Source organism: Eucalyptus grandis, chromosome 6 (assembly GCF_016545825.1).
Source record: "Eucalyptus grandis isolate ANBG69807.140 chromosome 6, ASM1654582v1, whole genome shotgun sequence".
NCBI classification, from domain to species: Eukaryota; Viridiplantae; Streptophyta; class Magnoliopsida; order Myrtales; family Myrtaceae; genus Eucalyptus; species Eucalyptus grandis.
This window is the reverse complement of record NC_052617.1, coordinates 22,728,613-22,755,398: the sequence shown is the minus strand read 5'-3', so window position 1 is coordinate 22,755,398 and position 26,786 is coordinate 22,728,613. Positions and strand designations below refer to the sequence as shown.

The 26,786-nt window shown below is 37.2% G+C and overlaps 1 protein-coding gene across 1 annotated transcript; it reads left to right on the top strand.

Annotated features, from left to right (window-relative positions):
- Positions 1 to 6,534: 6,534 nt before the first annotated feature.
- Positions 6,535 to 26,783, top strand: LOC104448933 (NPC intracellular cholesterol transporter 1). Its single transcript, XM_010062877.3, is given in 41 exon segments — positions 6,535 to 6,761; positions 7,374 to 7,450; positions 7,844 to 7,943; positions 8,272 to 8,379; positions 8,652 to 8,768; positions 9,267 to 9,300; positions 9,303 to 9,416; positions 10,292 to 10,539; positions 10,626 to 10,808; positions 12,133 to 12,209; positions 12,287 to 12,404; positions 12,552 to 12,635; positions 12,991 to 13,086; positions 13,200 to 13,301; positions 14,362 to 14,406; positions 14,408 to 14,431; positions 15,143 to 15,238; positions 15,345 to 15,452; positions 15,995 to 16,108; positions 16,291 to 16,374; positions 16,500 to 16,628; positions 18,292 to 18,490; positions 18,627 to 18,770; positions 18,946 to 18,989; positions 20,551 to 20,634; positions 20,747 to 20,815; positions 20,899 to 20,975; positions 21,274 to 21,343; positions 22,815 to 22,964; positions 23,368 to 23,433; positions 23,579 to 23,723; positions 23,842 to 23,906; positions 24,001 to 24,066; positions 24,268 to 24,361; positions 24,756 to 24,792; positions 24,920 to 24,977; positions 25,104 to 25,214; positions 25,363 to 25,430; positions 25,944 to 26,010; positions 26,096 to 26,164; positions 26,436 to 26,783. Coding segments are annotated over 41 exon segments (3,912 nt in total). The 5' UTR covers positions 6,535 to 6,683; the 3' UTR covers positions 26,529 to 26,783.
- Positions 26,784 to 26,786: the final 3 nt, after the last annotated feature.

Genomic DNA, 26,786 nt, shown 5'->3' with positions numbered 1-26,786 from the left:
TTTTTTTTTTAATCATCCAAATCATACAATCACTGTGATCTTGACTTTTTTTCTTGCACTGCAACACCTGAATTTGACACGTATAGCGCTTTTTTTTTTATCATATCAGCAAAATAGGGACGACATAGAAAAGATGATCACATCAAGAACTTTCAAAAGTATACGAGTCCCCATCAATCATCTAGCAAGACATGTGCGAGGTCTCCTCATTTAAGTTTTGGATTGAAATTGTCGCAACTGCCCATCCTTTCAATCACACTTGAGGAGTAAAGATCCATGTCCTATCGATCACACTTGAGTAAAGATGCATGTCGTAAGCTTCGATGGTTGTGGGACTTGGGAAATTACCGTACATGGACACAAACATTATATACGAAAAATTGACACAATACGATGATTCTAAGTATATTATCATTTTATACCTTTTATAAAGATTAGAACCGCCAAATCTCACGATTTCAAAATCCCAAAAGAAATTTTGAAAAAACAAATCTTGAAAATTTTGAATGCTAAGCGCACGCCAAATACCCACGCTTTGAAAAGGGTTGACTATTCTTCCACAGGATTTGACCTCGAATTTGACTTTCGGACATCATACCAAGGGGGTCCCAATCGAGACAATAAATACACTCGAGTCAAAGCAGATGGGGGGCAGATTGCATCGTATCGCGTAACGATGAAGTAAAAATAATTTTTTTTCCCTTTCTTTTAGGGGGGACAATAATGTTTTCTGGGGGCCTTTCGCTTGCTAAATTGCCAATGAGTACAAACTTCGTGCATGCGAAATCATGCAAAGACACATAGATAAAAAATGAGACGCTTTTGGCACGACCATCATAACAATGCAAGGCCTCATGCAAATTCAAATTTGGAGGGGCACGCCTCCCGTTTCTTTGGCTAAGCCAAGTCTTACACATGCACGATTCATGTGTAACCTACTCAAACGCCTAGGTAGATAGGCGATCGCCACTCGACACTTGCCCTTGGACCAAGTTCGCTTGCTGGAAGGGAGGATAAGGATGAGCACGATTCTAGAACGGTCAGGGTGGATTTCGAGGTTAAAAAAACTTGGGAACCTATTGTTAACTATATACCCTAAAATAACTATGTAATAGTTACATGTTACGAATTATTTAATGGCAAATATATATTCATTTATTGTTCTGTTTATATGAATGAGTCCATAAGATTAATTATGATTAACCATATTCTTAAGGCATTAAGATAATGTGTGGGAAATTTACGGTTGTACTAAATCTTTAAACAGTTCCTAGTTAATGGATTATTGAGAAGATATTGATGATTCTGTTGAGATCAGTGTGCTCTCAAGTTTCACTATTCAGTATTAGATACATGAGGGGATAATGAGTTATAAGTCATTGGGTATTGTGATATCTAAGCTAGAACAAGGGTGTTTGTCTTTGACAAGTTCACTGAACGAGACATGCATATAACGATCGACAACATGAAAACTTTTAGTGGGGTTAATGTCTAATCGTTCATATTGACTTGTATGTTGGATAGCTGTGGTTCACAAGTACGCATATTGATACTTTGTTGAATTATATCTGTACTTAATGGTTATAATTTGTTCACATGCGAAGACACATGCATGGTGCAATATGAAATCTGTCTTCTTGTTATATATAGATATAAAAGATTGATGTCTTTTGTAATTTAATCGTGATGCTGTATTGAAATCATCGGCCATGGTTATAGATATACAAGATTCATGTCCCGTAGAATATATGCCAATTAGATTTGGGCATATGATTGAATTAGTGGTTTGACCAGTGTTACTGCTAGCTCAATGATGAACCTAAAATTGTCATGCACTATAACAAATTAGGATGATGTTTGAACGAGAGAGATAATATTGCAAATATGTTTGTAGTTGAGTCAATTAAATTGAGTCGGGCTAAAAATAAAAGATCTGACAAAGAGGCTTGGGATTTTACAAAGTTTAAAGTGGGTTTTAGACTCTACAGCCAAATCAAAGATTTGAAGCACATTTAGATTCAATGACCGAATTAATAATCTAAAGTGAGTTAATAATTAATAGTTATATTAATGACATTATTAATGATCTGAAGTGAGCTCGGAATTAATAACAAAATTAATGGTTTGAAATGATTACAGACTTAATAGCTAAATTAAATATTTGAAACAATTTCAGATTTAAATTTTATTTTAATGATTTGAAACAATTTTAGAATCAACAGGCATTTTGATGATTTGAAACGGTTTCATATTTAAATAATCAATTAATGTTATGAAACGGTTTCGGATGTAATAATCAAATTAATATTTATAACGGTTGCAAAGTTAATGCCTAGAATGAAGACTTGTAATGGTTACAAATTAATGCTTGGAATAATGCTTTGTAACGATTATAGAGTTATGCCCAAATTAGTATCTAAAATAGTATCAAAACTTATGTCAGACGTCATGATCGAATTAATTCTAAAATGGTTTTAGAGTTAATGAGTTGATTCAGATATGGACTGGTTATGAAAAGGTCATTGTGAGAGTAGATTACAGATTATCGAGAATCGACAATTAAGAATGTTCATAGTGATCAACCAAGTCATTCATACATAAGAGTAATTGCTAGCACAATTGTAGTTGTGGGATTTTTCAATTTCTCTTTTCTATTTAATGTGAGATTGGTAGTATGTCTAAACTAGAGGCTTGACACTCGTGAGGTTGGGTTTGAAGAACGTCAGAACCTACATTACAAAGAGATCAAATGTTCGCATCCCAAGAACGTCAGAATTATTATTACCAAAAGATATAAGACATTCAAGGTTAAAATTCCAAAAGCATAGAGTTGGTGTTACTAGAAGATCAACATTCGTAATTGGAATCTAAAGAACGTCATAACCACTACCGCAAGGATTTTAAACGTTTGTACTTAGAATTTGAAGAGCGTTAAAACCAAATCCTTGAGCAAGGATCAAGGGTAATGTAATTAGTCTACTTCTCATTTCTATGTGTTTTTATTATAATGCATGAAAATGTTTCGGCAATACGTGTATAAGCATTTTTACTTCCGCTGCAATCACACTTTAATCTTTATTTACTTATGCATACCTATTTTGACGGGTAAGCGAGTCTTTGTATTTTTCTTATGCTATGCCTCACTGCGATTCTGTGGTATTCCATGACGTTCAATGGTGTGTAATTTAGAATCATTAGTCTAAGTTTCAATTTCCAAATATAATTATGATTGAGACTTTCACTTTATTAATATTTTACGACTTTCATATATCTAAATAATAGTTGTAATCAATGAATTGTAACAAATGATGGCTATTAGAGATGATGATTCACTGCAATAATTTAATTAATAATATATATGGAATTTGAGTAGATCTTGGAACTAGTGATAAGTTAAGTTCAAAGTTGTTCTGACGGATAGATTTCATGTTCTATACGAAATCTGAAATTGCTCACTCTGAGGGAAGGTCGGGCTTCCATTCCTACCAGCAGTGTGACCCGTGAGCATGAGGGATCTCACCGAGTTGTTTCCATGTTTTTTTTCTCTTGCGTGCTTGTACGAGGCGGGCAAGGGACTCCCATATAACAGATAAATCCATTTCTCAATTTATGGGGAGCCACAAGAGTCCAAACCGCATAAAAATCTATCCACTTTTTTTTTTCCCCCCTTTTTTTTTTTTTTTTTTTTTTTTCTTTCTGACAATGAACAATTTTTTAACTAAACCCTGTTATGGAAATAACTCTAAACGTCATGAAATTTGTCACTTTCATTTAGGGCGAAGTGATACGTATATATCTATAGGGATAGATGAGATTGCTAGGCAGATATCATTTTTTTTTTTTTGTCAGTCCTACTTTAATCCTACTCTAACACTTACTCTCAGACTTTTGCCCGCCTCCTGCGGGCGTGGGAGTCGAAACCCACTCCCGGTGAAATCCTCTCCACCCCATTCCCCGGAAGGTGGGGATTTGAACCCCCAACCTCCCCATTCCAAGTTGGAAGGGTGGCACTGAGGCGAACCCCAATGGTTGGCAGATATCATATTGAACATGCATGCTTCTTGTTAGCATTTGATGTGCATTTTTTTTTTTTTGCCATATCAGTCTTTTTTTGGTTTGAACAAATTAGGCTGAGACTGTCATGCATTTTGCATTTTAGGGATCCAAGTTGAGAATTGTCCTTCTCTCAATTCGGTTAGAGGCGTGATCTCATCGAAGCCGCTCGCCCATCTTCTTTCCCTGTCCTCTTCTCCAGCAGTTATCGAGTAGCCGCCGGTCGCCGCTCTTTGAATGATCCCGTGACGTGGGAACGTATGGCCCCAAACCAAGTAATTGCTGAAACGTAGGGTGCCCTTACTTTGCCAAAAATGAATAACTTAAAAATTATTTTCCTTAAAAAAGAACATTTATAATTCTTAAAAAAATTGATGAGGGAATGATATTCTCATCACCCGTGAAAATATTTAAATATAAATTATTTCTGATAATGAAAGCAATTTGCATTTACTAATTATGCGAAGCAATGCAAGATATCATTTTCAGGAGAAAAATGTTTTTCAATTCGTTCATTTTTGTTACGCAAAAAATGAATGTATTGGAAGACATATTTCTTTTTTCAAAAAATAATCGTTTGTATTGTTAATAGAGATAAATGAGTGAAAAATATTTTCATCATTCACGAAATATCTCGTAAGATCAATTTTTTGTGGGAAAATGGATAATTTGAAAAATATTTTTCAAAAAATGATCAATTGTATTGTTTAAAAAAATGAACGAGCGAAAAATATTTTCTATCACTTACGAAAATATTTAGATATTAGTAATTTTCAATAATATTTTTTTCTATTGACTAATTATCGCCAGTTATACAAGCATTTGATTTAAACCATTCATTTTTGCTTAAACAGATGGAGCAATAGTTACGTTGCGCGTATCTAGCTTTGATACTATTCTACGAAAATGATGTGAAATCGAGTGGCAAAAAATGGATCGGTTAATGCGATCCCTTCTGAGTTAAAACGATTACGACGATGAACCGTGACCACCCACGTAACCAGCTCGTCAGCTGGTGCGTTTCCTTGCGTTGCGGCGCAGTGGCACAAAGCTGTGCGCTAGTCCGATCCGATTTTATTCAATCACTTCAATGATCGCTCCAACAGAAACGACAATGCAACGCTCGATCGCCACGATTGCTCCTCGCACTCTTTCGATCGAACGTTTCTTATCGCGAATCCTCCGATTTAGTATCGGAACTGTACGTCCCTCTCGGGCGGTAGATTGTTCAATGAATTCAATGTGAACGTTCAGGAGGGAGGAGATCCGCGTGTCAGCCCACGTCGTTTTCGTCTACCAAACTCTGATCCCTTGCATTTAAAGGCCACATCCACTCCCCCACATTCTGCAAATCAAGGGTCCGATTTCGTGCACCAACTACGGCGGCACTAAGTTATTCTAGAAAGGGTGGGAAATAAGTCAAATAACGCGATTTGGCACTGAGGTTTTTGTCAAGACAACCGCACCCAGTCACGAGAGATACAGTGATAAATTATTTAGGGTGTCTTCAGTGTGGTGTCCACTAACAATTTGACGCAAGAGTTTCAATCCAAAATGGCTTTTATGTATATAGAGGGTTGATTCCATTATTAAATCTCAGAATAGTGTCAAATTAATTTCCATCTTACGTAAAATCACAAATCAATACCCCATGACATATTTACCCTAAATTGCTTTTTCGTCATAAAAAATGCATATGCTAGTAATTGTTGCAGACGACTACAAGACAAATTTGGCTTGGAGAGTGACAGATCCAATGTGGAGAAGTCACTTATATAGATATGTTCACATTGTAATGGAGGATTGAGTTGGATTGGGGAAACTGGTGTGCTGGGAAGAGGAAAATTAGTTTGGAATAGATGTAAATAGAAATGGGAATGCAGAAAAATAAAGAAGAAGTGAAAATTGTATATTTTGATTTATGACTCATGTGTGTTACAACAAAATCAAAGACACATATGCACATTTATAAAGAACATTAAGTAATAATTATTGATGACATAATTGGTAACTAATCAATCTCGGATTACTTATCATATGAAAATTTAGATTGTGCTCTAATTCTTATTCAAGCTAGAACAGTTAACAACAAAATGAGTTAACGGATATGTCATAATGAAAATATTTGAGATTTTGTAGTTGGGAAATTAAGTCTTGGATGGATGTGACAAATGATACTAATTTGGAATTTGTGGCGAAAATTAGTTTGGTACAAATATGTCCTGAGTACTGTATTGATTTGAGATTTTTAGTGGCGTTAAATTTTTTTTCTTTAGCGAGTGTCCTGTAAATTATTCAAAAAAAAGTCCGAGCCCCGCCGGTTGACAAAAAATGGAAACGTGGACCAAAAATTCGCACCCGACAAAGCAACCGAAAGCAAGGGGCATACATGTAAATAACCGCCGAAATCGGCGCGTACTCGAATGATGTTACGGATATATAAATTCCTTCGCCCCTTGGATCGGGTAGCCTCGCTCCTCCTCGACGAGCTTCCGGCTCCTGCCCGCTGTCAGTGAGTCCAACTCGGTTCCGTAACTATAAATACCCGCTTTGACTCACAGTCTCTCTCTCGTTTCTCCCTCTCCCTCTCCCTGAAGGAGCTGGTGCGTACGGTTTCGCGTCCGTCCGAGATGCGGAGACGAAGCTCGCGGCGCAGCGCAATGGCGACTTCCCCCAGGCTTCTCGCGCTCGTCGCTCTGCTGTTTCAGGAAAATCTCTCTCTCTCTCTCGTTCCGCTCCTCCTCTTCCTCCTTGCTTTTTCGTACTTTTCTCTTCTCGAGCTTTCGTTCGGGTTGCTTTTTCTTCGAGGAGGGAATACGCGTCCGATACGGTCGTGCGATGTTATGCGCGTTCGTCGGTCGTGGCGGATTCGCTTTCTGAATCCGGAAACCGATTGTGGACTGCCGGTTCGCTCGAAGCTCACTGTCTCGCTGTCTCGCGGTCTCGCTCAGGCGAGGAGTAGTCGAACTGAGTCCAGATTTTCGCCCTGAAATGACGAGCGGGCGGCGAGGCGCCGGCGTTTGGTTTCTCTCCTTTTTTTTTTTTTTTTTTTGATCCATATTATTGTCGAACTCAGAGGAAGGCTTGGAATTCAGTGGCTGCGAGTTAGATTTGGAGAACCTGTTTGCGGGAGGTTAGGAATTTCGGGGAGCGTTGTTGCATGGCTTGGGGAGGTTTCGGAGCGTTATTGCGTCTGGATTTCAAGTTGGCTCTCACTTCCGTGGGCCGTGGCCTTTACGATTCTGAGTTACGGGAGTGAGGAGAACTAGATCACGTCAGTGTGAGTTTGACTGAATTCGCTCTGTTTTGTTCAAGTGCAGGTTTTATTTGCTGTATGTGCAATCGGCGCGGATAGGCCCAAGACGCGGTCGCTTGCGACATCGGATGCGACATCTGGGTGAGACTTCGTGCTCATTTGCTGTCTGGGAGAAAGGCTTTGATGCGGCTCGGTTGACTTGTAAAAATAATCAGCGAGCTGCTTTGGCATTTAATAATGATTGGAATTCGATCTCTTCAATTCTCGATGTGTGTGGAAATTTTTTGTCAATCAGTTGTCCACTGCTCATGATGCAATTGTTCTTCGTCTTGTAATTTCGAGGATGCCTGGTGTTCAAACACATGGCATTCCTTCTTATTGCGGGCGTCACAGAGGAGGGCAGCTCCTCAAAACAGCGCTGCCATCTAAACGTTTCTTCACTCTTTTCTGCTGTATTTTGCGTGGTTGCGATGGCCCATTTTTCCTTGGTTCACTCCAGAGCGGAACTTGTTGTTAACCCCTGCACTTGTTCAGGGAACGACACTCTGAAGAATATTGTGCTATGTATGACATCTGTGGAGCTCGATCGGATGGAAAAGTTCTCAACTGCCCTCGTGGCTCTCCATCTGTGAAGGTATATTTAAGAATGTTGAAGCTGAATTTCTGAATCAATTCGGCATTTCCACGAATTAAAATTTTGTATTTATTGATGATTTCATTCGTAATCCTTGCTGATATTTTTGTCACTTTAGTTTGCATTAACCGTTCATATTCACTTCATGGTCTTATATCTTGCTCATGTACTGGGTTAGTTGATTATGATTACGCAGGCAATCTTAGGTTCTGGTTCAATTAAATAGCAAGGTCATCCATTAGTTAGGATCTCACCTTATCTGTTTGGAGCAGTAACTTAGCTTCACTGGTTTTAATGCCTCCTATGACTTAAATGCATTTCATTTCAGCCAGATGATCTGCTTTCATCAAAGATACAAAGTCTCTGTCCAACAATTACTGGGAACGTTTGTTGCACAGAAGCTCAGTTTAACACACTGCGGGCACAAGTCCAACAAGTAAGAGCCATTGTTCTTCATAAGGAACTCAGACTATCGTCTGAGAAATGAGAGTTGTATCTCAATTCTCTATCTCTTCTTTGTTTGAATACTTGAAAACCATTAATTATGGCCACAACGTCTGTTTCCAGCAAAAGAAAAAAGACTAAAATTACTGCTGCTCCAATTGACATTATTCAACTATATTAACTTCTTTATTTTGGATATTTGTTATCCTTTGGATAAGGATGGGAAGTATGCATATATGTTAATTCTTCAATGCTACTTGGCAGGCGATTCCTTTTCTTGTAGGCTGCCCTGCATGCTTGAGGAACTTTCTGAATCTCTTCTGTGAACTTACCTGCTCTCCAAATCAAAGCCGTTTCATCAATGTAACTTCTATTTCAAAGGTGAGGAAATCCTACTCACTCTTCTGATTGTATCTTAGGCGTGGTCTACTCCCTGCCCTGGTTTTGTTTTCCATGGCGAGGGACTGGTCTTTCTCTAAGTTCAGTTATATTTATGGGGAAGACATGGAATATATCGTTTTTCAAGTTTCTTAGAAGGTTTTTGGTTTGTGTCAAATTCCCACAACAACAACACTTGGATTGTGGACACTTGTCAAGGGTGGCTGCGTCATGAATGCACTGCTTGATGGTTTTCTCCACGTGTATAAGTGCAGAGAGGGTGGTGGACAGTAGGTCCCATACTAAATGTGGTTTATGTTTCATCTTCTTTTCCTACTCTTTAACTTTTGGTCTGTCTTTTTAAAAGTCAAACTCCAAGTCGCTATTTTAAAGTAAAAATTCTAGGTACTCAGAAATCCTCAGTGTGATTGTTGGTGTCATACAAATAATTGCAATATGTAGGGAGTCAACATTCAAGTTCTAATTTTCAATTTTTTTCAGGTTAAGAACAATTTGACCGTGGATGGGATTGACTTTATATAACTGACGCTTTTGGTGAAGGGTTATATGACTCTTGTAAGGAAGTGAAATTTGGTACAATGAACACTCGAGCTTTAGAGTTTATTGGTGCTGGCGCTAAGAATTTTAAAGGTACGTTATGTCAAGAAGTCATGCCTAAGCCCGTGCGCACGCGCGCGGTTGTGTTCATTACATATATCCTAAAGCTAAATGTTTCAAAGTAGAGTAAAAGAGCAAGATGTTGGCACATGAAATTTGCTTGATAAAAGATTAGGCAGAAAAGGAGTTAGTTTGTCAGTGAACAAGCTGCCTCAACTGCATCAAAAAACTTTTCCACTCATGGATATTGGCTTGCCTCTTTAGGAGAACATTATATTGGTGTACTTTTCTTTCAGGCATGAGAGATGCTTCTGGAACTTGTGCCATGTACTTCACTATGTTAGCTATTGTTAATTAATTTTGCTTCTTAATGACTTTGTCAAATGTCGGGGGTTAATTTGATGCGTTTGATAATTGAGATGAATAGCACGTCATCAAATTAGTGTGTGCTAATTATTATTGCAAGAAATGTCTCTTCGTACCATCAACTAATTGACAAAATCTAGTCAAGGGGCAATTTTTAGGAGGGTTACCATGGCAAGGACTTCATCTTTTGCTGGGAGGCAGAGGGTTGGTATATGGAACCTATCTTGATGTTGAAAGTGTCTTTAGGGGATGGAGTTCCTTCTATATTGTATGAAAATGGTGTTTAAGAAGGATACTGATGAAGATAATATGCTGTTGAACATGATTGCCTACATCCTAATGCAATGCGAAAATTTGCTTTTGGCTGCTGATCACGTGCTCCTTTACTTTTTATCTGATCAGACTTAACTTTGACTGGCGTTGAGGGCAATGCTTGTCTGCTTTTGGTATATAAATTGCAGTATGCCAATTATCTGAAGGATTTACAAATGCTATTTTTTTCTCCTCAAATTCTAGTGCTTATATGCAGTTAATTTTGGCAGAGTGGTTTGCTTTTATTGGAAGACAAGCAGGCCTTAATGTTCCTGGTTCACCTTATGCCATTACGTTCAGGCCAAATGTGACAGAAGATTCTGGAATGGTGCCTATGAATGTATCTACTTATTCTTGCAGTGATATCTCACTTGGCTGTTCTTGCGGTGATTGCCCCTCTTCGACTGTCTGCTCAAATTCAGCTCCTCCTCCCTCAACTAAAGAAGGATCTTGTTCAGTGAGAATTGGATCTCTTAAGGTGAGAGAATGACACACACATGTTATCACTTTTGTGCGTAAGACTTCAATTGCAAGAAACTTACTTTCATGTATCCAACAATACAGGCCAAATGTATTGACCTATCCTTGACAGTACTGTACATCATTTTATTCTCTGGGTTTTTTGGTTGGGGATATTTCCATCGAAGAAGAGAAAGGAAAACAGCTATGAGCAAAGCATCATCAAATGTCACTGATGACCAGTATCAAAATATAGGTCGGCAAAAGAATGAGAACCTTCCCATGGAGGTGGGTCACTCTGCGTTCCACTAAATGTTGAATATTTATTACATTGCGATAATACAATTTAGTTTTTGTTTAGCAGCACTAGTTTCTATGATCAGTTGAGGCAATTCCTTCTCTCCTGTGCTTTGCCACTTGCTTTGCTCTTTCCTTTGTACTACTGACTATTGATTAGTGAACATGTTTTCAATTGGCCAGCTTTGGTATTTTCAGATATTTCTGTAATCTAACCATTGAAGGTGGTTCGACCGACAGATTATATGCTTAGCTTTTCTTGTAGTTTGTTAAGAAGAGTATGACCTATAAGATTCAAGTAAAATGCTTTGAACCTCTATGTTCTAGTGAGGATAGTAAACAGGGGAAGTAGGGTCCACAATGCAGAGCTAATCCATCAGCCATTCAATTCCTTGACTTCCTGTCCATTATGCCGTTTTTCCATTATGAGAGTTTTTCATGACTGGTTTTCTAAATTGTTGCGAGTTTGATATAGTTTCTTGTAGGTATTGTGATGAGAGTGAAATTCGCACAGGTTATTGTATATTACTTGGTATATTGGGAAGACGGAGCCATTTGATATCGCTAGAAAATGGCAATTGGAAACCATGCACAATCCAATCAAAATGAGACCTCCAACTGCTGAATTAGCTATTTTATGTTAAGGGTGAAAGATGGAGATTGTTAAGCTAGAAAATAGAGTAGCACCTTGAAGTATAGGGTGGTCTTTGAATATTCTGTTGTGGTTCTTCCTATTTGTTTTCATTTAGACTTGGAGATTGTGCTTATCAATTTGCAATTCTTCTGAAAACCCTGCTTGCTTGTACTTGTTGACATTAGATCTGTTTGTGAAAATTCAAGTATCTCCCTTGCATGATGAAACTTAAATTAGGCTAAGAAACCCAGGGTCAATGTTCAGCCTCAATGTGCACTAGGGAAGCTCACCAATGCTACAGCCATTTTAGTTGCTTCTCTTGTTTCAAAGATGTTACTATTCTATAAATAATTGTTTGATGGCTGGTTGATGACTAAGGTGGGTTGGTTTGTTTGTGTGGCTGTTCCCTTATGATGTTTAAAGTCTTCCGGTGTACTTATGCATAAATTTGATGGTAGTTCCTGATTTCTGATGTACATCATCACTTCTTGTTCAATAATGTTTCTTTATGTCTTGATGTACTTTGCAATCTTATTGAGTTGTGCTTGTATGACATCGTTTTATCCATGTGGTCCTGTAGGATCAGCTTCTGTGCTTTTTGGAAGATCCTGTTATTGCTATCCTGTCTTTCATTCTAGGAAAATTTAAGAATGGCATTAATGCTTTATTGTTTATTGTCAGATGCTTGAGGATGCTCCCCACATAAGAAATGGGGTACAACTTTCATTTGTGCAAGGATACTTGTCGAAGTTTTACAGGTCTTTTTCTATGCCACTAATGCATTTAGGCTCTGCATTCAATGACTTTGAATTTCTGAGTGAGTGTTCAATTTCAGGAAATACGGAACATGGGTTGCTAGAAATCCCATCTTTGTATTATTTACATCACTGGCTGCAGTCCTTCTACTTTGTTTAGGTCTAATACGATTCAAGGTGGAGACGAGGCCCGAGAAGGTGTGTATTAAGAATTTTCTGGTTCTTATTAATAAGATTCTGAGTTTCAATTGTTTGTTCTTTTTTTGTAACTTTTGCTGCTTTCTTTGGTTGCTATGATACTCTCCTTATTTTCACGTTTATCTTCCTAATGCTTGCTTCTATCAGCTATGGGTAGGGCCTGGAAGCAGAGCTGCAGCAGAGAAACAGTTCTTTGACAACCATTTAGCTCCATTTTACAGGATCGAACAGGTTCACTACTATTTAGACTGAGGGTTCTGCCTTCGAGCTTTCTATTCGGTTTCTGTGAAGTGACTATATCGGCTGCACCTGATTGGCCAAAACGGCTTCTTTTAATTGATGTCTTGTAGTTTTCTTATTACATAGATATAAAACAAGCTTTAATAAGTGTTATGCTGCTGTCTTTCTATATTAGTTCTGATGAAACAATAGCTTGCACTGTCATATTCTCAGAGATTTACATTCAGTTTGCAATTTTTATCATCTGGTTCTTTGATTTGACTAGCCTGGCGTAAAACTGGTCTTTTATTTAGCCTAACTATGTTTGAGTCTGAAGGAACTAATTGTCCTGTATTTTTTTGCCCAGCTCATCTTAGCAACTGTTCCAGATGGCATGCATGAAAAATCTCCAAGTATCCTGACGGATGATAACATTAAGTTACTTTTTGAAATACAAAAGAAGGTAATTTATTTCATTCAAGAGTGCATTTGTCTCTTGCCAGTTAGTTGATCTTGTCTGTAGTTTTTTATTTGCTTTTCCCTGAGAATTTTCATTTTCATTGTTGACCTATCCAGATTGATGGTATTCGTGCCAATTATTCTGGATCCATGATATCCTTGACTGATATCTGCATGAAGCCACTAGGCCAAGATTGCGCCACTCAAAGTGTTCTGCAGGTATCTGACCAAAAAAAAGTGTCCTTCAGATATACTTGGTTATTGGTGTACTCAAGGGAATTTCTCCTATTTTGATTCCTGTCACACTGTACCAAAAGAAAAAAATATATCGAATAGAGTCCTTCCCAATAATTTGGTAAATTAACTATAATTGACCAATTGGGATTAAATCCAGCAAAACATCTGTAAGGATTACTGACTTCTTTAGGAAATGATTTAAAAGCCTTGATGCTTCCAAACTGGAAGCAAACAACTTCGCATCATTTATTGAACTAACAATATTTGACTTGCTATTGCTTGCTGTATCCTCTGTGTGGTAATGGATTGATTCTCTGTGTTCTCAATTATTGGTTCTCTCATACTATCTGATGTTTGTATATTGCTGTGTATCGTATATATGTCGAGGATGTAATCAGGTGTATGTATGTGAAAAACAGGTTAGTTTGTTGAATTTTGTTGTTGTTGATGCAATGTAAATTTAAATCAATTACATAATGCACTCCAATTGTGAAACTGTTGACATTTGATGGGCTCAATGCTGCTTGAAGGACCCCTGGATCTGGGTCAAATCATTAAATTCAATGAGCTTGGTACTCTTTCAAAGATTTTGTCCAAAAAACCATGTGGTCCTCCCTCAGGATTTGGGAGTTCAATTTTTTAAAAATCTTGCAGGTTTCTTTAAAGAAAATGTACATGACCGACCATTTGGGTGGTTAAATTTGCTGAATTGCATCTTTCACAATGCTTGTGCTACTTTTCTGACCACCTTTTGCCTTAAAGCTGAAACTTCAATTCAGCCTTGCAATTGGTGGACATACTTAACTTGAATTGACAAGTTGTTATGGGTGTCATCATTGTTGTAGCACTGACAAATAGTGACTATACTAACCATTAATGTCAACTTAATGGAATTTGTTGTTCTCATCAGTACTTACCACTCATGACACCCACTGATGGTGGCAACTTGCTTAAAACTGTTCCCTTTAGTGTTTCTTACTTGTCTTGTGGTCTTGATGATATATTGATGAAAGTTCGTATTTATTTTTTTACTGGCATACAGTATTTCAAGATGGATCCAACAAATTATGATAATAATGGAGGAGTTCGATCATGTTAGCTACTGTTTTCAGGTACTTTCACTTGTTTTCAGGTCCTTTTTGTTGAAGCTAAAGAAATTGTTTTTAAACCCTTAATCATAAGGATTGGTGAATTATACTGAGATATTCTTGAGGTTTCCTTTGCTTCCTTTGTGGGAATTTGGGGGTAATTATATCATTCCCAAATATTGAAAGTTTTTGGATTTTCTGCACAAGTTTACTGAACTTAATGAACTATTCATGTTGACAAGTGATGTGGACTTTTTTTTTATTCTTTTCCTTTTTGATGTAATTCTAGTTAGTACAAGCAGTACTGATCAGGCATATGAAGTCGACAAAAAGTAATGAAATAATGATTGCACTCGTTGGAACTTGACTGAACAGTTGGTTCAAATGGCATGAACAAAAACCTGAGCCAGGCTGGTTATTGTGGATAATCATTAATTGGAATTCGTGAGATAGGTATAAACTGTGGAGAAATATTACGCCATCTCAGCATTAAAATTAAATGTTCTGATTCCTGCAATGGCTCTTTATACTTGGATTGTATACTCGTTTCTGATCTTATAGCAGGCATAGATTTGAAGTGTGCTCATAGTTTTCTAGTGCTTAGTCACATCATTTGAGTATTCTGGCATATGCAGACCATTTAACTTAAAGCATGACATATATATTTTTATAGGTATTATTGATCATTGAATGCAGAATTTGGATACCCATTGACATTTATGGGCTGTCTTTCAGCATTTTACATCTGCAGACGCATGCATGAGTGCTTTTAAAGCTCCCCTGGATCCAAGCACTGCTTTAGGTGGTTTCTCTGGGAATAACTATTCAGAGGTAAGATTTTATTCTTTAAATGAGTTGAGCACCTTAGTCATTGGTCAAGGAAAATGAAGGAAAAAATGGAAATAAATGTAACACTTTAACAATTTCTTTGCAACAGGCCTCTGCATTTATAGTAACTTATCCAGTGAACAATGCACTTGATAAAGAAGGTAATGAAACTGGAAAAGCAGTAGCTTGGGAGAAGGCCTTCATCCAGCTTGCACAGGTACTCTTGCACCTTATGAAAACTGAAAGGAAACTTATTCCCTATTTTGTCTTGGACATGCGTTTTCGACATTGCAAGCTCTGATTAATACTATCATGTCAGAAGATATGTTATGATGGTGAATCTTGATATGAGCTATTTGTTATTTCTCTTAGAAAATGTGCGCATGGCTTATATTAGTACTGAACCTCAGTGGAGTAACAAGGTTCACTAGTTTTTGCTGAAATTTTCTATCACTCTGGTACTCTTGGTGTATCAAATAGAACAGCACAGAAATTCGCTCAAAAGTTTCTAAGCATCTTAACATCTGTAAGCACTCAACTAGTATGTGGAATGTGGGTTATGGTAAAGTCATCAGAGCTCTGACAGTTCTAGTAACAAAACTTTCCCTTTATTATGCATCTGGAGAAATTCGCTATGAAAAGGCCATCCTTTTTACCCAGTTGGATAACTAATAAATTTATATCATTTTCATTTTGACTGCCACTTAGGATTTTAGAACCGTCTTCATATTTTGCCTCTTCTTTTCTGTTGCTTGGCAGGATGAGTTGTTGCAGATGGTGCAGTCCAAAAATCTGACCCTCTCTTTTTCATCTGAAAGCTCCATAGAAGAAGAATTAAAAAGAGAAAGTACAGCAGATGCCATAACTATACTGGTAAAGTCTTTTCTCCTAATGGAAACAAAACTGAACACGATAATTAATCCTTTTCTTTTTTACTATGTGGATCAGGCGGCCTATTTTCACTTAATTTTGTCACTGCCTTTGAATAGTTCATTCTTGAATCAAGCTTTTGAATTTATGCTTCACTAATTTTTTTTGTGCCCCTTTTGTGTCAGATAAGCTATCTTGTTATGTTTGCATACATATCTCTGACTCTCGGAGATACACCTCGATTGTCCTCTTTCTACATCTCATCGAAGGTATATCTTGTTTGTTGTACTGATTATTGTTATAAACTGCGACATTAGCAGCATCTAATTTTAGTTTTGATGATACTGAGTTACACCTAATAACTTGTAATTTTTCATATTATTTGTTGGATCAGGTATTACTTGGTCTTTCTGGGGTGGTTCTTGTGATGCTCTCTGTTCTTGGATCAGTGGGATTTTTTAGTATATTAGGGGTGAAATCAACATTGATCATCATGGAAGTCATTCCTTTCTTGGTTCTAGCTGTAAGTCCCATTCTTCATATCCTTTTTAATTTCATGACGCTTCTGAATTGAACTCAACATTTGGAATGAAAAATGTATTTTTAACTTAAGCATTAAGGTGAATCTATGAGTGAAGAAAGAACAAGTGCACTGACTCGGCATTTTAAGTACAATTGTACTCGTTAAGGCTGATATTTGCTAACATTAGCTACTGCATTAAGGCAGGCATTTTTAGCATCAAAATGTGTCAGTACAAGGACCTCTTTGCATGCATGCATATCTAGACAATGTGATCGCTTCATCTTTCTGAATTTCCAATATTTGTTTATATTGCTGAACATTGTAGTAGAGCATCCTGGCACCTCTTCACTGGCTTCTGAAACTTCTGTCATTGACATGCTTGTTTTGAGTCTGCATAAGGCTGCCCAGCTCCATAACGCATGGTTTGGAAGCTGAATTTTGTTTCCTCCGTTTCCTTCACTGAAAATTTCTACGCCCAGATATGTCCTGCTTTAACAAACCCCAAGAAATTTTGACCAAACAAAAAATACCAAGAAAAGATTTAACATTCTCAAAATGCCTAACAGTTCAAAGGTTTCTGGACTGTTAATTTTTTTTTTTTGATCACTACAACCGCCAAGAGGTGTGTCATCCCACATCATTTAAATATAAGGTTTCAATGGATATGAATGTAGTCATCCTCCACCTAATGGTATTAGCATTTGGTTCAGACTTCTTATCATGTTATCAAAGCATATTTTCGCATCTTTCATAATCCATTTTAAGTTTACTCTGCTTGTGGTTCCCTGTTCTTCAACACATGTTTTTCATATGATTTCAGTTTGGTTTGCACATGAGATGGGATGTTAAAGTGTTATCTCACATCGTCTGAATACAAGTTTCAATGAGCCTTATATGCACATAGTCTTCCTTCGTATGACTTAAGCTTTTGATTTAGACTTTCTATCGATCAAATTTTCGTAGGGGCAATTTCTTCAAGTTCCATGACATTTTTTACTTACATAACCATATAGCGAGCTCTTTTGTTATATAGGCTATTTGCAGATTGTTGATTTTATTTTTCTGGTATGATACAGTAATTTTTCCCTAATAAGTTGACATACAACTTGCCTATTGGATAAGATCCTATTCATCCATCTATCATGTACGGATTCATTTCTTACCTACTATTGACTCTGTAGGTCATAAGAAGGGAAACACTATTATCTCAATAAGACTTTGCAATTCTTGACATTTGGGGTGTGTTTGTTTCACGGAAGATCAATGATTAGAAAAGATTTCCTGAAAATGATTGTTTGTACCGCTCAGAAAAAGTATTCAATGAAAAATTCTTCCATTATCAACAACTATCTCTGCCTAATCATTTTCAATGACGATGATAATAATTTTTGTTTATTAATTTTTAAAGCAATACAGTGATCATTTTTAAGAAACATTTTCCATATCATTGATTTTGCCCAAAACAAACACCCCCTTGGTTCTACTTAACTAACTGAAATAAAAGAAAGTATTATGAAAATTGAGGGAATGCAACATATATTTGAAAGGAATTTAAGAAAAAGACCACTTTCTTTTCTTTTCCCCCTCATTATAACTCAACATAGTTATCACTGATGGGACCAGTGACTTGGCATTGCTGAAGCTCATCCTTATTCTATTTCAGGTGGGGGTGGATAATATGTGCATTTTGGTTCATGCTGTGAAGCGGCAGCCACTGGAATTGCCATTAGAAGGACGAATCAGCAATGCACTTGTTGAAGTTGGCCCTTCAATAACGCTGGCTAGTCTGTCTGAGGTGCTAGCATTTGCTGTTGGAAGCTTTATCCCAATGCCAGCATGCCGTGTGTTTTCCATGTTTGCAGGTTCTCTTCAATCTATATCCTATATTGAGTTGCACTAGACAAGAGTGACTTTTCTCCAAATACTATAGTAGATTAGCTTTTCTCCACTTGTGTAGACCTAAAGCAGTTCAATGTCCAAAATATGTTCTTTTTGCAGCATTGGCGGTTCTCTTGGACTTTCTCTTGCAAGTTACTGCCTTTGTTGCATTGATAGTTTTTGATTTTTTGAGAGCCGAGGACAAGAGGGTTGATTGTTTTCCATGTATAAAGGTTTCTTCATCATATGCTGACTCTGATAAAGGTATCGTCTGTTCCATTTATTCTTATTGGATATTTGGGTGCTAAAGTTGAAACGCACCTATGAGTTTTCACTTACCTTCATAAGCACTAGTTATGTTTCTTTTTATTTATTTATTTTATTTTTGCTCTGAAATTATGGCTTAAAGTTTGATTGAATCAATATTGTGGAAGTGTAGGAATTGGGAGAAAAAAGATTGGATTGCTGGCTAGATACATGAAGGTAAATATCTGTTTAATCATGGTATCTATTTTTCTAGAATGCTGCAGAAGTTATTATTGTAACTGTGTGAATTTTTTATTTACTTCTCCTGACAGTTAATTAGGGGGTAAATAACTTTTGGAGTAAACATTGACTTTTTTAAGTTTCACCAATATGACATTGTGAGTCGGAGGGGTAATCCTATTACCATTAAGGGGACTGCTCTGAAATGTGTACTGTAACTTAATTTTCATCAGCCATGAGATGCTTACTATTACACAATATTCATCCTTGTCTGCTGATTCTTGTCTTAGAACAGCTCTTAAATTATTTCTTCACTTAGTAGATCAACTATTTTTTGTCCCTTAGTACATATAGTCTACGTTTAGTGGGTCCATATTCATCCTTGTCTGCTTATTCTCGTCTTAGAAAAGCTTTTAAATTATTTATTCGCTTAGTAGATCAACTTATTTTGTCCCATAGTACATGTTGTCTATGTTTAGTGGTCCTCTCCTCAAGGGTGCATTATTTATTAAAACGAATTTCTGGTTCTCTCAACGGCAATGGTATATGTGGTCAGCAACGTGAACACAACCACAGACTACATCTCTCTGAAATCTGAACATGTCTTCAGTATGGGGAGGAAGTTAAAATTTTTCCAATTATTAGCTAGGCATATTTTCAAATATGTAAATGTCAGTTATGACTTGCCTGGCCATTATTACTATAGCTATGACGAGTATTTACTAGAAGTCCCTATTGCATCTTGCATGAAGACGAATATAGTGCGAGAACTTTTCTATGATGATTGATGAGCTCATACATTGCCTACACTAGATATCTGAATAGTTTCATGTTTACCTCAGCAGTCTTTCATAAGCTAAACTGAGATAGATTTTTCACTAGTGTACCTTCATGTCAAACATAAATCTTTTAGGCAAGATATGTCAAGCATAACTTGCCAAAGCTCTTTGCTTCTTTTTGCACAAACATATGTAGTTCACAGAAGGTCCTCTCTCTCATGTTTATGAATCTGGAATGTCTTAGAGTGATAATACTTGGGGCCCTCGAGGCCCTCGAGACCCTCGAGACCCTCGAGGCAGAGTTTTGAGCAGAGAGGACAATCCTCCCAGCAAACTGTGCTACTCTACTGACAAGTTACTGTCAGATTTCACCTATCTAGATCCTTCAAGATAATTCTGTGTTTTTTCTTAATTGATTGGAATTTTCTCAAGACATTAAATGGATTAGTTTACACTTGTTAATGGTTGTGCTCCCTTGCAAGTCCTTTGTTCAATTCGATGTTGCATATGATACTCTTAATTGTTCTATATGCAGTGTCGATGTCTTTCTCAATCTCTTCATGGGGAGGAAATGGTTTTTCTTTAATGCAAAATGTGGATACAATGATTTACTTGTTAACAGGATTTGGCCTCGGCAATGTTTGTATTTGGTGTTTACTTATTTGAATGAGCAATTTACGGAGCTCCATAGGCATTGGATAAAGCTAGTCATGCTTCAGAAATTTCTCTTCATACCTGCTATGCCATGTTTCTCTGATAACTATTAAATTATTCTGCAGGAGGTCCATGCACCTATTCTCAGTCTTTGGGGAGTTAAATTTCTGGTTGTCTCAGTTTTCGTTGCTTTTGCAGTAGCTAGTATTGTGAGTAGTTCTGTTCTATCATGCAACTCTTTTTTGTACTTCTGGATTTTTGCCTTTGCATATGCAATGTTGTCTTACCTGTATAGCATCTAACTTTTTTCCTCCTCCACAGGCTTTGTGTACCAGGATTGAACCTGGTTTGGAACAGAAGATTGTTCTTCCCCGAGATTCATACCTTCAGGTTTGACTTGTCAAAAAACATTTATGCAGAGAACTTATAATAATGTGGTGTCTGGTACCTCAATCTTTTTTTATGCCCCACAGGGATACTTCAATAATGTCTCGGAGTATTTAAGGATTGGTGCACCTCTATATTTTGTTGTAAAGAACTACAATTACAGGTATCTTGACAAAGCACTGACAATTTGTGCACGAGACATTACGAATAACTACCTTTGCAATTCTTAGTATGTGGGTCAATTGATGTTGCATCCCTAAAATTGATGGATATCATACTTAATACAAACCTTAGTTCTCAGCTTTTCTGGACTAGATTATCATCATTTACTTTATGTGTGCACCAATACTTATGTTAAGGCTGTTCTTGAATGCGCATTTTGCATGTTAACATACTTTTAACAAATTTTGGATGTTTCTTGTTGGAGATCAATCCTTTTTTTATTTTGCTCAACTTCTCAGCTCAGAGTCAAGACAAACAAATCAGTTGTGCTCCATCAGCCAATGTGATTCTAACTCTCTTTTAAATCAGGTAAAGGTTTTTTCTTCCGCTTATAAGATACTTTGTTAGGTGCTGACTATCCTTTGCTTTACATATTATGGTGCTCCCTTCATCCTTAGTCCATGCTGGTCTCTTTCCTAATGCACAAAATCAATTCCAAATTATCTTATGGCTGCAAGAGCTTCATGTACTTTCACAAGGGAGTTTCTTGTCTTCCTTTTCTTATTCTCATTTTGGGTTTTCCTGTTCTTCTTGTCACTCAATCCTTTGTTGGTTTTCTTCCCACCATTGGAGATCAGGTGGCTGTATAATCTCATATTGTCTTTGGTGCCCATGTCCTTTCAACTGTCATTTTGTGTCACATACAACAAGAAAAATTAAGGTTTATCCTTCAAGTGGGTTTGGCTAGAGAAATGATTTTTATCCCATAGCATGTGATTCAAGTCTCCTGTAAGCTCCAAGTGCTCCATATATCTTTTCTTTATCAATTCCTTCCATGTCCTTTTAGGTCTTCCTCATCTTGCCCATGATTGGGAGATGCATCTACTTTTTCATGGATAGATTCATTTCCAGTACCTATTTTTCTACTGTGTCTGCATATCCTATGAAACATTATCTACGCAACGCCCATTTTGTACACACGGTGGTGTTTAGCTCCCAACATTCTTCACCACAAGGCATGGTCTTATTGCCATGCTATAGAATTTTCCCTTAAGCTTAAGTGCCTTTGACTATTGCACAGACATGAGATGCACTTCTCACTTTATCAGTCTGCTTGTTGTACTTCAATGGGTGAGATCTTTATTGATTTCTCCATCTCGTCCTAAAACTGAGCCAAGATATCGAAGCGTTCACTTTTTAGGAAGTTTTGACTCTTTAATTTTCACTAAGGTGTCATTTGAACTTCTATTCTTCCTGAACTTACGACTCCAGATATCTGTCTTTGCCTAACTTAATAAAAACTTAATAAAAACCCTTACATCTTGTCACCGTATGATGTAGTGTACTGTATATAATATAATGTTCCTGTTTGAAGAAAGAAAGTTTATTGGGAATTTTTCTTGTTATTATTTAATTTATAGACATGATATGCTAAAAGGTGCATGCATGGACTTCCATATACGACCTTGCATATGCTCATAGGCATGCGCGGAGGAAATTTTATCCCTGAAGTTCAAAACATTTCATTAGACTGCTAATTGCATTGATTACGACAATTCAAATCTTTCTTTAGTTTGATTTCACCGTTGCCATCATAATTTTGTCAAAAAGTCATGGAAAAGGGTTGCGATTATTGGGATAAGAGATGTTCAAGGGAAAAACTGTGTGCTGCATGGAATTCAGATTTTCAGGACACATAAGAGATATTTTGCAAACTGTGTAATTGGCAGACAAAATTTTCTCTGCAGCAAGCTCAAATCTTCCATAAGTCTTTTGGACACTCCAGATTTATGGCATTTTCTTCGGTTTCAAAATTTAATTCTGTGGTTTTCTGCTGTAGATTGCTAGGGCATCCTTAGTACCAGAATCAAGCTACATTGCAAAGCCAGCTGCTTCATGGCTTGATGATTTTCTTGTTTGGATATCACCAGAAGCTTTTGGTTGCTGTCGGAAGTTTACAAATGGAAGCTATTGTCCCCCAGATGATCAGGTTTTTGACTATAACAAGCACATCATTTGACTAGCTCGCAATGGATATTTAATGTGTAAAGGTGTCTTATAAGTAGTTTACTATATAATGTAGGGTTTTGATTTCCATGAGTTGGGCAATTTATAGGAAGCCTATGTTCTTCTGTTTATGGGACCATAGTCAGCTACTATGAATGATCATCTATGTAACTGAAGTCCTTTGGAAATGCGATGTGGAGTTTCGTTATACCGAGAGTTGAATAAACGGTCTGATCTAAGTTTTGATTTAGACTTGGTGGTATTTTGTGTTGGTTGAAAAGATGATTTGTCTTATATTCATCTGCACTTTTGTAGCATTAAAGTACTGTAGATTGCTAGATATAGCTCTATTTACACGAAGTACTTTTTTTTTTTTCCTTCTCCAGCCACCTTGCTGTCCCTCTGGTCAGGCTTCCTGTGCTGCAGTTGGATTATGCAAAGACTGTACAACGGTAATGTAGGCCAGATCTTGTAATTTGTTTTGACATTTTTAATGACGCCATAACGTGATAGGCAATTGGCATATCATACTCAAAATAAATGAAGGGCATTTGCGTGTTTGATGTGTAACTGATAGCTATCTTTTGATGCTTTCAGTGCTTCCGTCACTCAGATCTTCAGAATGACCGGCCATCAACGTCACAATTTAAAGAGAAGCTTCCTTGGTTCCTTAGTGCATTACCTTCAGCTGATTGTTCTAAAGGAGGACATGGAGCCTACACTACCAGTGTGGATTTATCAGGTCTGTACTCTGTAAAGCTAGACATGGCCTTCAAGATAAACAATTAAGCATGGCTGCAGAGTGAAACCATCAATAGGTATTTAGTGAAAATAACTGTCTATTAACATGTCTCTTTTAGGATACGAGAATGGAGTTATCCAAGCATCTTCATTCCGCACATACCACACCCCCCTCAATAAGCAGGTTTTAATTTGCCACAACAGTTTCTAGTGCAGGATCTTTCCAGTTGTCTTTGCATTTATAATGGAATCTGAATTTGAATTATTATCTATTGCAGGTTGACTATGTCAATTCACTGAGAGCTGCAAGGGATTTCAGTTCAAGAGTTTCTGACTCTTTAAAGGTAATAGCATGCACAGCAACAAAAAGTTTTTTCCTTTACTTTGTTTGATGCTAACTTCACAATTAGCATTTTTGTTGAGGCTATATATGATTTACCAAATGCAGCCATAGTTATTTATCATAGACTAGAAGAATTGAACAAGAGTTGCATACTAGCAGCTCTAATTTGATCTGTTATGACTAAAATTCTTTCACTGTGCAGATCGAGATTTTCCCATATTCAGTCTTCTATATGTTTTTCGAGCAGTACCTTGACATTTGGAAGACGGCACTGGTTAACCTCACTATTGCTATTGGTCAGTATATTCAATGAACTCTACAATCAAAGCTTCTATAGGCATGCCTTCTTTCATGTGTAACCTTGTATGGTCTTAACGACAAAGTCCTTTTATTTGTTATTGAAGCATTTTATATGATCAGTTTTCACACTTACCCTTACTTGATGCTTGTTTAATTTGGGTTTAAATGTTGGTGCCTCTAGATATATCTGATTCTTGCACCAATCTGGAATGGGTCAAGATGGTGATAACCAAATATTCAGCATTATGCATTTTTGAAAATGGAATTAGACCGAGTCAAAATCAACACTCTTGAGACTTCCCCCTTGTGCTGTTTTAGACATAGTTATATTACCTCTAATTATCTCTGCTTTGAACCTAATACTGATCAAATCTGCAATTCTTTTAACAGGTGCAGTATTCGTAGTCTCTTTAGTTATAACTTGCAGGTACATTATCAGCTCTTTGTTAAATGGTTTCCTTTGTCCACTAGGTTAAAAGGAGGGTCATGACCAAACCATAGTTGTAGACTTGTGATTCTTCAAAACAAACTGCTAAATCTGACTCTATGTGCAGTTTATGGAGTTCAGCGATCATCCTACTGGTGCTAGCAATGATTGTAATTGATCTTTTGGTACTCTCTCTCTCTCTTCAATATAAATTTCTTTATCTGTGCCAGACAGTGATAACCAATTAAGCATAGTGGTTGTGTTTATCGTGTTTTTGTTACAAGAAGCACTTATGAGATGGAAATCTGCAGGGGGTGATGGCAATTCTGAAAATCCAGTTGAATGCTGTCTCTGTTGTTAATTTGATAATGTCAGTTGGCATTGCTGTCGAGTTCTGCGTGCATATTACTCATGCTTTCTCGGTTAGCATCTTCCCTTCTCCATCTGTACATCACTAATCAATTACTGACGTTTACTTCTGTGTCTTAGAGAAGGATTTGCACTGCCTCTGCTAGGCAAAGTTAAATTTCTCTGAACAATTTGATTACAGACTGAGCCCTTGTGTTGCAGGTGAGCAGTGGGGATAAAGACCAACGCATGAAGGAGGCTCTAATTACAATGGGAGCTTCTGTTTTTAGGTTCTCTTTCTTTTCTCTCCAAATTGATCCACCTAAATTTAAACCAATCCCCCCTCCCAATAAGCTGCTTTTGCTGAATCCTGAACCTGACTGCAAAAAGAAAAGACCATTGATGTACTGGTTCTGAATGTTCATACACTTGCTCGGAGCCTTATACTGGAATGTAGATGAATTTATCCATGTGCAGAAGGCTGGAGAGGGTAGAACTGTATTACACCCTGTGACAGTGGAAACCCCTCAAAAATTGTTGACAATTTCCTATGGCAGGAGGAGGGAAAAAAAAGATGCATAAGGAGGAAGAAATGATTAAGTTGCAACTTCTTGGATATGTGATGCCTCTTTAGATTGTTAAATAGGACATCCTTTCTATAGTTTGGCACTGTGTTTGATCCTGGTTTGGGGCAATTCTTCCGATTTATATCGTGAACCGGAGAATAATATGCAGTCCTTCATTGGCATGGTTTGCATTAAAGTGAAGCATTACACCTTATGTTGTGAAACGTTTATTTGCAGTGGAATCACGCTAACAAAACTGGTTGGGGTCCTTGTACTCTGCTTCTCAAGGACTGAAGTTTTCGTGGTCAGTAGATGTCGTTGTGTTTTCCAATATGACTGTTTGGTCAAGATTTTCAAGTATTTTCTCATCTTAGCTACCATATTTACAGGTATACTACTTCCAGATGTACCTTGCACTGGTCCTCCTGGGTTTCCTGCATGGACTTGTATTCCTACCTGTGAGTTTTTTTTCATCGGTTTATATGCTTCATGCATTTCTTATCGACAACCTTTTTCATGGTTGCTGGGGCTTATACGTATGGCTTGCTAAGGAAATAGAGCAATTTATGCCCTCATTTAGAAATTTCTAAGTAGTTTTGCAGCAAACAGTAAGAAATTCTCTGTTTCTCTTGCACACTATTGATCTGAGCTTAAAATGTCTCCCAATGGCGAGTATAGTCCCTACGCTTCTGCGAAATGACGGCCGTTCTTATACCATTTACCTTGCAGGTGGTTTTGAGCATATTCGGTCCTCCTTCTAGATGTGTGCTTGTGGAGAAGCAAGAAGGTCGGCCCTCAATTCAATCACTGTTCAGAACTTGATACAATTAGTTGGGACTGCCACTTCCTTTTTTGTCTTTTTTTTTTTTCAGTGATTACGTCATTCTTTTTCTTTCAATACATTGAGTTTTACCGTGTATCATTAGCGATGAGAAGTTGGATATCTTCCAAAAATGTAAATTATGTTGTTAAAGAAAATGTTCTCACATGAAAAAGAAGAGAGAAATGTATAGTCCCGCTGATAGTACTTCAAAGTCTCGGTTAATGTATTGTGCAACGCAAGCCTCCCTTTCCTTCTCT